Consider the following 11,403-nt stretch of genomic DNA (forward strand, 5'->3'; position numbering starts at 1 on the left):
ACATTTAATGGCGTTTGATGACCTGAATATATTTATTTAAATTGGTCATTTTGGGAAAAGCACAGTAAAACAGAAGTATTTATTAGATAATAAAGAATTCATGACATCCTAAGTCGTCTTTGTAATCCTATAGAAAGATATTAAATTACGCTGAATTTGCTGTTCTTAAGAGAGGCCATAAAATCAGGTCAAATCTCTGGTCATGAGACTTTTTCATTCACCAGTGCAGACACAGAGCTGCACACAGACCAAAGGCTGATTACATCTGCAGCTCTAAGTCTGGTCAGAAGTTACACATGCAGAGATGGAATTACCATGAATCTAGGAGTGAGGGAAAAAAAACAAGAGTGAGGTTTAATTTAGCTGTGACTAAGTTTGAGCAAAGAGAATGCTCTGTTGTCACAGCTAATCAAAGGTAGACCTGGAGCTATGAGTGTAATGCAATACTCTTATTTTATGTGACAGAAGTTTGTCTCAAGTTTGCAGAGAGATATTGGAGAGGTTCAGGCCAAGCATCTAATGCAGCTTCTTGGTATTTTATGCGGTTCTGGAGACCCAGTTTTTTTGTGGCATCCACTTAACCTTTTGAAAGCTAAGCTAATAAATGTTGTCTATCCATTTAGATAATATAAATTATTATCTAGTAGGATTCTTTTTCAGAGTAGCAAAAGAATGAGTCACATTGTTGACAAATATAATGGTTTGAAATGTGCAAACAAGTTAAAATGTGAGATCAAAGATGAAGACATTATACCTGTGTGTGGAGATGGAGGATTTTAGGCAGGTGCTGCTCTAGTTGCTTCAAACGATCATGGCCGGTTTTGTGGTCTTGGCTAGAGTACGTGTAAATCCCCAGCGCCTGTAGCTGCTCTCTGAGCACCTGAAGGAGCTGAGGGTTTCCAGAAGAACCCTCCACCTTCTCTTCCTTCGCCTCCACCGATACAGACAACTCGCCCGAAGCACTCAGCTCTCCTGTTTCCTTATTGATCCTCTCTCTCTTCATAGTTTGGTCCTGGAGAGAAAATATGGAGAAGTCTTGAAAATGTTTGTTCTATTTTTAGGTGCCACGAGTTTCTGTAATATTTGGAGATACACTTAATCATATTTCCTTGATCTGTCTCACTTCCTCATCTGAATTTGTCCCAAACCGAACCTCTTTTTCTGCTCTTCTCAGCACATGTTGGAACTGATAAATAAGATAACAAACTGGCTTCTGGCAGTCATGTGCCATTCTTATTCACAAAGGTGGCCTCTATGAGGAATCAGCATGCTGTTCCCAAACCTTAAATATCATTAACACCAGTAAACCCTAGTTCTAAAAACCTTCTATTTTGTCCTTTGTATACCAAAGCGTCCTAGGCAACTTTTAACAAGGATCATTTGACAACATTGGTACAGATTGTGTTGTTATCCCAGTGTGTCGTTTAGTAGAAGAAGAAGAATACTTCCCTATGGGTGCCAATGTGAGCTTTACACTACATGAACAGGTAAAGAGATTTGGAGACTTGCTGCCAAACAGATTTGGAACACTGTTTCCTCGTCACATGGTATTACTTTGCAACTTTTCTATTTAAGGCAGGATTATGACCCACAATGATGGGAAATTTGTACTTAAGAGGTAATCTGATAAAATGCACCAAGTTAAAGAATGTGACTAACAATTTTTTAAAGAATCCCAGTAATAACTCATTTCATATACATTTTTCTTTATTGTTTTTGGTTTGTTTTATGAATCAGAAAATGCAAGAATGCTGCGAAACATAATAACTGCATGCCTGATACACATTTCACAAGAAAAACCATTCATGAAACTGACAGAAAATCCTTACCTGTAGTTGTGTCAGAGCCATAAAGAGGCTTCCCGGCTGCTAAAGAATCAAATCATATGTGTTGTGTTTTTCCGAAGGAGTGAGTGGTCTGCCTGTGTTCCCATGTCAGGGGAAAGACATGCCAGGACCTGCTATTGCATGACGAGTAACGCACGCCACAAGACCCTGCTGCGGAAAAGCACGCCCCTTTCTAATCTGCACCTAAGAGACTTTGAACAAGCACTGTAACTTGTGTCAGCTGGTTCAGGTCATGTGCTTTCTCACTTCCTCAGAGAAGCAGAAGTGAAAGACTGTTGCTTGGCTGGTTGGATGAGGCCCTCCCTACAAGACAAAAAGGAGCTGTTGTTTTTAAATGCTTGCCATGTCACACTTTAATGAGTCACATTAAGATCTAATCAATCACCAGAGAAATCAAGAAATACAACACACTTCCCTAGCTTGATGTGAAACTGAATACTTTCTTCTGAAACAATTTTGACTTCTAAGTTGGTGTGACAGACATGATTTACTGTAGCTGAGCGTGTATTTTTATCTGTAACACTTTGCATAGGAGCTCTAAAGAACGAAACTGTTACCACAGATCTTGAGCAACAACGACATGTCTTGCTGAGAGGACTTTATAAACTTATACTTACTGATCACCTAAAAGATCAGTAACAAACTTGGTGAAAAAATTTTTTAATGTTTAATTTTCAAGCCAGGGCATGTAGATGACATTTAACAGTAACAGAAAACATTTCAACTGACCTAGATTTGGATCTTGTAAGAAAATAAGTGAATTTTGAACTTCAACGAAACAAAAAGTGACAGAGGAAATGTGAGTAAACATCGCCATCCTGTGGGTAGAAATGATACACCAGTCTGACAATAAATAGACTGAAATAATGTCTCTTAGACAAAGTTGTCAAAGAAAGTCTCTTAGACTTCAAGCAGGTAATTATTACTAAAGACACCTTGTGTGGCACAGGCTAACCTTGTTAAAATCTTCAGGGGATATTTTCTAAGGGCTGCACAGATGAAAACCTTCAGAAAATGGGCTCCAAATGTCAAAATGTTCTAATATTTGGACAAACTTCAGAGCACTTAATGATAAGGTTCCCTGATGTTTGATTTCAGCACTGACACCAGAACTTCTAGGATCTATCAAGAAATGTCCTGCAATGGTTCGCTGAATTCTGCCTACTACTTTTATAATGTGGCCTTCATAGTATTTTCAGTCCATATGGAAAATACTTCATATGGAAGGTTTCTTAAAGTTTTCCTGTGGGTTTGCACCTTATAACGAGACCTTCTGTGACCATCAGTAAGATCTCTTTAAATTCCCTACAACACTCAAAATCTGACCGTCCCAGGGCCTTTAGGAAACAATCCTTAAATGTTCCTGGGAGGTTCACAGTAAATTTAAGGCATAAGTGGTTTCTGAAAGTCCCTACTGCTGTCACACTTTGGAGAACTTTTAGGTAACATTCTTTGACAATTACTTTACAGTACGGTAAATTTTGGGAACTTCCAGGCCATGCAAAAGTCCAAAACGATTAAAAAGTAACCTTTATCGGACATTTAGGAAATATAAAGGCTCACTCACCTGTAACGTTGAATTTTTTGTTTTCTCCTTAGCACTTCTTTACAGAAGATGACTCTATAACTCGGCAGGTGTAGATTAACAGAGCCATGTTTTTGTCCTAACAACTTGAGAGGGGGTCAGTTAAAATGACCTATTTAATTTGCCCATTACTGAATGTTAGAGAGTCTGAGTTCACAGAACCACACCTGCTGTTTCATTATAAATGTTTGCTTTTCAAGCTGTTTTAGTGAAATAAACCCCTCACAATGAGGGGCTGGTGTCGTGGCTAACATTTTAGAAGCTCAGCAGTCCGTCTTTGTAGTTTGTGATACATAATTTAAAATGTGTTAAAATGTAAGTAAAAGCATGAAACATGATGGCTTTCACTTTAACTACTACTAAATTGATTCTATTCCATAAGTGAACCGAAATATGCTGTTTAGGCTGTTGTTTTCGTTTGCATGTATCTCATTAGCATAATAATGTATACGTCATCTAGTGCATAGTGATCTGAAGCTCAGTAGCAGTAAGTCACGTGACCTGTTTCAACCAATGGGGGGCCTAGGGAGCGGTCTACATTTAACACACACACAAAAAAAGATTCTGAGTGATTACGAGGAAAGATGATCCTCTGTTTCGCTTTGCATCGTGATGTAATGGCGCGTTTTTTGCTGATCTGATTTCAGTGTCGTTCCAGTTTCAAGCCGATGGAAATCGTGGAGGACAAATTTTGTGCCCCCATCACAATGCATGCGATGCCTCTTTGCACCATTAGTGGTGGAGACATATTTGACTGTATACAAAGAGGGGATGTTGAACAGTGCATACTCTTCGTGCAAAATGAACGAACAATCCTCAAGCACAAAGGTAAGGTAACATGAGATGCAGTGTAAACTTAAAATGTATTAAATCATGCATTGCTTTGAATGAGGAAGTCACTTTCTTCCTTCTGTTTTTCTGTCAGGAGGGTTTTACCTCTTCCTTATAATTTCTCTAGTTTGTCTTTATCCTCTTAGGGAAAAAATAAATTTTTATATCTGTGTGAAATGTCTGCATAATCTACATTATAGTTTAGGACTACTACACCAACACAGCTGCTATTTCTCACTGTTATCTGCATGCCTGGTGGTTCTCCATGTGTGATTTTGTGACGGTGCCGAAACCCAACTCTGCTGTAGTTAACCTGTATGATGTTCTGGTACAGGTCCTGTGGTAGATAGATGGACAGCACAAACTCAAACTGGACTAAAGCATGCTTATGTCCATGTAACTTCAGTGAAAAGGGACGTCTTCCATCCTGACTGTGATGTGCATGTGTTTATTTAGGCTGGGGTGGATTCAGTCCTCTTCATTATGCTGCTCTCCATGGAAACCGCTCCCTTGTAGACTTCTTCCTCAGTTCTGGTGCGGACCCTAATATGACGTGTGACTCGGGGCAGACAGCTTTTCATTTTACCTGCAGGTGAGCAGAAGCTGTACCCATTTCCTTGCAAACGTTTTCATACCTGTTGATCGTTTTTCACATTTTCCAGTTACAATTACAAACTTAAGTGTATTTTACAATGATTTTATATGATAATCTATCTCAAAGTAGCTCATAGTTGGGAAATTACAGATTCAGTTTTTTTTTTTTTCTTGTAGGTGGTACACTGTGTAGGGAAGACTTCAAACAAGCAAAATAAGTTTTTCTGGGCACATGAGACCAAAACTGACATTATTGGCATTTGCACAAAATACATATGTGTGACCGGAAATCAGTGCAATCTTGAATAAACAAAACCTTTATAACATTTGAAGTGAATGTTGTCAGACGTGTCATAGAAAAGATTAGTGAACAAACTATCTTGAAGACCAATGAAAATACTAAACATATCAGATATGTTTAGTATTTTCAAAACAAAAACCCAAGATACACACAAAGGAAATGATAAACACGTAGAAGATGCTCTGGTCATATTTTTGCAGTACATGCAAAGTACTGAACATTAACTTCAGCATAACATTCCTGCAGTGAAACATGATGGTGACCATATCATGCTGTAGGCCTGATTTGTCTGAGATGATGGAAAATAAAAACATTTGATAAAACCCTTTTATACTATCAAGTAATTTTTCCATCTCACCTCTATGAATTTTGTTGGGGTTTTTTTTTTCAATGTAAAACTTTCAGGTTTGCAGTTGTAACAGGACAAAATGTCGAACCATTCAATGAACCATGATATGAATCTTCCACAAGTTGCTGTTTTTACCTTCTCAAACGAAAACCCAGGATACACATATTTGCATGTGCTCCATCAACAGGCAGGGAAACATCTACAACATGCATAAAATGATGCAATATGGTGCAGACTTGCGGCTTGTGGACTTGCAGGGCAAAACATCCATGCATCATGCAGTTACCGGGGGCAGCATGTAAGCGGAAGAAACGTTTCAGAACAAATAGTTTTTATTTATATTTTTTGTATGCTCTAACTGTTGCTCATCTCTCTAAGAGTCGCTGTGCACTACCTGTGGGAGACAGGAGTGTTCCGATTCTCTGACACAGACATGTACAAGGTGACGCCTCTGCATCTCGCTGCATCCACCGGCAACATTGACATGATTCGCTATTTGCTCAAAGATCAGGTATGAAATATTCTAAATTTACACAGTTTTAACTTTTTGCTCTGATGTTTGTGCTGTAGCCTGTGATGCTGCAAATTTAACATAATTACAACAAACATTAAACTATAAATATATAGCATAAAAATTTAACAATGTCAGATCTTCAAGCAGTGGCATAAATTGTGGGGGCGGGGTTATTGGTTTTCTTGTCCAGCGGTGTGTTGTGAACGCAGTTGACCAGCAGGGAGCGACAGCGCTCCATGTTGCTGCAGAGAGGGGTGGAGTAGAAGTGTGTTGGGCTCTGCTGCAGAAGACTGGCTGCATAGTGCTTCATCAGAAGAACTACAGCGGCCTCACACCACTGGATCTCTGCAAGCAGGGCAAGACATTCAGGTGAACAATATGTAGAAACAAATGAACCGTTTTTGTACATTTCTTGAGTTCTTGGTGCTGATTAAAATCTGCTTATGATGTTTTCAGGCATCAGCAACTCAGCAAACTGTTAAAGCAGTACATAAATGAGCCAATACATCACAAGCCCAGAGAGTCTCATGGTACTTATTATATTAGTTTTATTTTAAGCAACGAACAACAAATATTGCTTATGGTAGTAATAGAATTCTACCATTAAACGTCCTTTCTCTGTGTTGACCCATGTGTGCTTGTGCTATTTCTCTCCAGGTCTGTACTATTGGACCCTGCTTTTTCCATTTCTAAGTGGAGCTGCCATCCTGCTGATAGCTGCCATGTTTGGAGGCTATGGAGGCCTCATCTGTGCGTTCCTCTTCCCATGGCTGGCTAGAAGCATTTTCACCCAGTACTACCGCATGACCACATACCAGAGGTATTTGCATGTAAACTACAAACTATCAGTATGTAGGTAACCATACTGCATTGTTTGTGTCAACTCCCAGTTGACGTCTCCTGTCTTTGTCTTTAGGCTAGCTAATCCGATATACTTGGGGACACTGTTGGCTGGCATCATCCATTCCCTGCTGTGCTTCTACGGAAAAATGATGCCTAATATCCTTAAAAAAGGGAGTATATTTAGGTTTATGCCAAAAGCTTCTTCTTAGTTATTTTCCTGTTTGTTCTGCATGACTTGTACCTTGAGGATTTAGCACTTTCTCTGTGCAAAATTGATAATTGATCTTTTGGCCAAATTTTGAAAATGGGAAAGCCCACAGAACGTGTCGTACAAAGAAGGCACATGTGGGATATCCATAAGTAAGAAAATAGCTGCTTGCTTGGACTTGTTCATCAGACCAATATTTAGATTTGGATTTGGAAAATATCTACAAAGGCTGGACCAGGACCCAAATTTATCATGAAATGATGAGCAGTGGAACTCAGAAAATGTCAGTAGGATGGCACTCTGCTGACATCCTACTGACGAATAACACGAATAACACGAATAACACCCATTTTATAAAAATGGCTTTTCTTTGCTGCAATAACAAATGTGACCGTATTAGCTATTCTCTGACTGGACTTCTACTTGAATTATGTGCTTTGATTGACAAAGTAGTATATACAGACTTTTCAGCATCAAATGTACCAGGTGGGTTTGGCATGAATGTTTAGAAGCATCCTGTCTAGCACTATTAAGTATGGTGGAAAATCTGTGATAATGCAGACATGTTTCACTTCTAAAATACATTGAAGTCTTGTTGGATTTCATGGCATCATGAAGTCTTTGAAACACCAGGATATTGTTTAATAAAAATTGCTTGTAAATTGAAAATTACTCAGTTTTTCATATGATGGATTTGCCAGAGATAAAAATTATTCTTGTTCTATGGTCATGGTTATATAGGTCTGTTTTAGTCATTTTCTGACACTCTCAGCAATTACTTCTTCAAATAAGTGTCTACTGACAAATACAGCGATTTTTTTGTTCTTATTGGAGACTCCAAATCAACAGACTGAAATTCTAGAGAAAATCTATGGGGTGAGCTCACAAAAAGTGTAAGAGAGGACAGAGGAGAATCTCTGGTTTGTGTAAAAATTGATTGTCAAAGAAAGACTCTCTGCTCGGTATGCTCCATATTTATGAAATGTAATCATAGAAGAATAACTGTTGTCCTTTTGGCAAAAGAGGTATGAATAAGTGCTTCTGTGGTGAAATATATACATATTTGCAAACTACTGAGCTGCATATAACAAATAAGTAGTTTTATCCTTGACCTTGTGAATGTGTGTGGCCCATAAGCACTTTGGCTCAGGTGTCCTTGCTCCACTTCCTCATACTAGCAAGTCTCTTCTACAAGGTTCTGACTCAAGATCCCGGGGTTTTAGACAGAGCAGATGCAGATCCCCGCTTCTCCTGCATTGCTGACCTGGTGGAAAACAACCAGAGCCCTCACAGGTTCTGTCCATACTGTGAGGTAAAACAATCTGGACTTGTAGCTGACATTGAATCTCTTCTCTGTTGCTTTGTTTCTTACCCTGCCCCTGTGTTCCTCCCAGCTGTTCCAGCCTGACTATACAAAACACTGTAAGCTGTGTGAAGTGTGCATTAAAGATTACGACCACCACTGCCTTTTCCTCAACCGCTGCATTGGTCAGGGTAACCACAGACTCTTCCTCATCTTCATCCTCTCCATGGTTACCGCCCACCTTCTTTTTATCGCTTCGGGGGCAAGTTACCTGTATGGCAGCTCGTCTGAGTCTAGTCCCAGCTTCTCACTGTGGCTCACATTGTTAGGGGAGGAGTTCTGGGTTATGGCTCTGATTATTATGAATGCACTGACGCTCCTGTGGGAGGTGTGGCTTCTGACAGAACAGTTTGACGCCATCGGCGCCAGAACGACCACCTACTTCAGACACAGTGAGGGCACTGCGCAGCAGAGGTCACTGGGACAACGGTTGGTGGTTGTAGCTGCCTTTCTCCTGGAGGGACGTCGATCTGTGGGTGGCAGACAAATTACAGAAGACAAAACCGCCATAGATATTTAACACTGCCAGTTTGGCCCATTTAAAGCTGTCCTGTTGACCTTAGTACTGTTTCTCATGTGCAGATTTAAAGCCTTGGATTGTTCCAACACTGTACTGACAATGTTTCCCTCTTTCCAGTGCCATTTAATATTTTTAATATAGGATTTTCTAATAGCAGCTGAATCTGTCGTACTGGGAAAAACGGATGGCATGAATGGACCAGAAACAGAAACCAGTAAAATTAATTATTAAGCAAATTTAACCAAACTCATGCATGATTCAAAATATGAAAGCAAAGAAGTAATAAGGAAATCCAGAAGGAACTAGCAAACTGAAACCTAGAATCTTCAAGAAACACAAGAACTAATGATTGCATCTCAACACCTTATGCAGTGCATCAATGTTTTGAAACAATAAATGCGCTATAACCATGAAAGTCTGGATACATCTGGGAAAAATGAACAGATGATAAAAAATGTATATACAGACTTAGGTTTTCATTTTATTACCAAAAAACTTTTTCCATTCATCATTCATCAATTTGAAGACATTCGTTCTTGTCTTTTGGTTTTGTTCATTCATTATTTGTTCATTAGATTTTCCTTTGTTCATTCCTTCAGTATCTCCATTTCTTTTTAGTTTTTTTCTTCTGTATTTCTTCTTTGTCCTTTCATTCCTTTGTTCTTTCTTCCTACCTTTTTCCATCCCCACTTTGTTCAAGTTCTTCCTTCCTTTTTTCTCTCTGTAGATTAAGAGGGTCCATTATGCAGGGTCCATATTTCCATGATGACCATTGTAGAATCATCTGCCATACAATCAAGGAAAGTTTTGTATTTATACTTTTAAAAGTAGACTAAGCAGAACAAATATCTCTGGAAAAGTATGTTTAGAAAACATTGCATTTATTGAAAAAAAGTAGATTTACCAGCTGACATGCTGATTGTGGTTTACCAAATAACTAACTAAACATTTTTAGTGACATTGTTTACAGGTACTTTTAATGTAATTTTTATTTTTTATTTTTTAAAGAAGGTTTTTATATGAACTGTTGGGTAAACTCCAGACCAAGATGCACTAAGAGACATCTTTCTAATTTCATCTGCTTCAAGACTTTTCTACCCTCACATTTTTTATTTTTTTGCTCTGGCTAATGGGACGTGCTTTTTTCATGCCTTGAATCAAACACTCATTTGCTACATGTCTCACAGGACCATATTTCCAGATTATAGATGATAGTCCCCATACACCTCAGAGACTGGTGTGTCTGGACTGTGTGAGTGGCTACGTCACATACGCTGATTTAGTGTCTGCTGTACTGCCTCTCATCCATGTGAAGTGATGAAGCTGAGCACATTTAAGACTGAAACCAAGTACTTTTTATAGTATTTCTCTGTTCATGAATTTAGTACTTTGTCAAAGTATTCATATAACTTGAATGTTTGGGGGTTTTTTTCACATTTTGTCAAATTACAGTCACAAACTAGATTTTTTTATGGAGATTTTATGTGATAGAACACAAACTGTAAAGTAGAAAGTGTATGTTTTTTTCTGTTGTTATTGGTGTGGTGTGCATTTTTATTCAACTACCTAAATCTATATTTTGTCAAATAATTTTACACCTATAATTACATCTTCAAGTCTTTTGGTACATGTATAGCTTTGCCTTTTTAGAGCTTGACATTTTTGCCCTTTTAAAAAGTGGCTCATTCAGATTGGATGGACATGTCATCTGTGAGCAGTGACCTTCATACTATATCACAGATCTTTAGTTGGATTTACTTCCAGATTTTGAGTGGGCACCTACAACACGCTTAGCATCTTAGATGTATGTGAACAGCTACCACCCTTTGTAAGTGTTTTGCAGCCTGTAAGAGATTTTCTTCCTGGATTGCTCAGTAAGTGGCTCCATCAATCTTCCCATCAATTTCTGACCAACTTACTTTTTCTCTGTGAAAAAAATTATCACCACAGCATGATGCTGCAACTACCATGTATTATGGTGGTGGCATAATCTCTAGAACTATCCCTGTCTTAGTGTGTTCCTGGGTCTTCAGGAGGAAAACACTGTCATACTTTTCAGGAGTTTGTCTGCAAAATATTTTGAAAATGTATAATTATTCCACTTCATATTTGTGCTCTACATTGTGTCAGTCTGTTACATCACATTTAATTAAAGTAGAGGTTTGTAGTTGTAACATGACAAAATGTAAAAGTTCTAGTTGTATGAATACATTTGCAAGTCATTGACAGTGCAATGTATTTTCTCATTTCAATATTGTGCCTCCTGTGTTTCTCCTAAATGACTGTTTTATTTATGGTGATGTTTTTTATGTGATAGAAATCATGTTTATTAAAATGTATTGTTTTTTAAATACACTTTGTTTCGAGTCTGTCTCATACTTGGTCAAACCTCTCAAATGCTAGACTCTCCTTTTGAATTGTAAAGCATCAGGAGGCAGAGCTTTTTTT

General features: G+C 38.4%; 2 protein-coding genes and 1 long non-coding RNA gene across 5 annotated transcripts in view; 1 reads left to right on the forward strand and 2 right to left on the reverse strand.

The window, feature by feature from the left end:
* wdfy4 (WDFY family member 4) overlaps positions 1–2,015 on the reverse strand; it is a 52,949-nt gene extending 50,934 nt beyond the window's left edge. The window contains exons 1-2 of one of the 2 annotated variants that reach the window (XR_002752147.1): positions 1,830–2,015; positions 755–1,012 (exon numbers count right to left, since the gene is read on the reverse strand). Coding sequence is in view for 1 of the 2 variants with exons in the window: in XM_023327566.1 (XP_023183334.1) it covers positions 755–1,012; positions 1,830–1,850 (279 nt within the window). In the remaining variant the exon portion in view is untranslated. The remainder of the gene's footprint in view (positions 1–754; positions 1,013–1,829) is intronic. The other variant, XM_023327566.1, reaches the window with a different exon arrangement.
* A 1,941-nt stretch (positions 2,016–3,956) lies between these two features.
* LOC102221728 (palmitoyltransferase ZDHHC13-like) lies at positions 3,957–9,623 on the forward strand. 2 transcript variants are annotated; one of them, XM_005800453.3, is made up of 10 exons: positions 3,957–4,260; positions 4,720–4,855; positions 5,695–5,805; positions 5,886–6,018; positions 6,212–6,390; positions 6,478–6,551; positions 6,679–6,841; positions 6,938–7,020; positions 8,194–8,384; positions 8,467–9,623. In XM_005800453.3, the coding sequence occupies exons 1-10, from the start codon at positions 4,101–4,103 to the stop codon at positions 8,953–8,955; spliced, it is 1,719 nt and encodes a 572-aa protein (XP_005800510.2). In that variant the 5' UTR covers positions 3,957–4,100; the 3' UTR covers positions 8,956–9,623. The 2 variants fall into 2 exon arrangements, with proteins under 2 accessions (XP_005800510.2, XP_023183593.1); XM_023327825.1 differs by having other exon boundaries at positions 8,209–8,384.
* LOC111606685 lies at positions 6,281–11,294 on the reverse strand. Its single transcript, XR_002752212.1, has 3 exons — positions 9,630–11,294; positions 8,818–8,905; positions 6,281–6,366 (listed from the first exon to the last, which is right to left on the reverse strand). It is a non-coding gene; the product is annotated as an uncharacterized LOC111606685 (long non-coding RNA).
* Positions 11,295–11,403: the final 109 nt, after the last annotated feature.

This window comes from Xiphophorus maculatus, chromosome 22 (assembly GCF_002775205.1).
Source record: "Xiphophorus maculatus strain JP 163 A chromosome 22, X_maculatus-5.0-male, whole genome shotgun sequence".
NCBI lineage: Eukaryota > Metazoa > Chordata > Actinopteri > Cyprinodontiformes > Poeciliidae > Xiphophorus > Xiphophorus maculatus.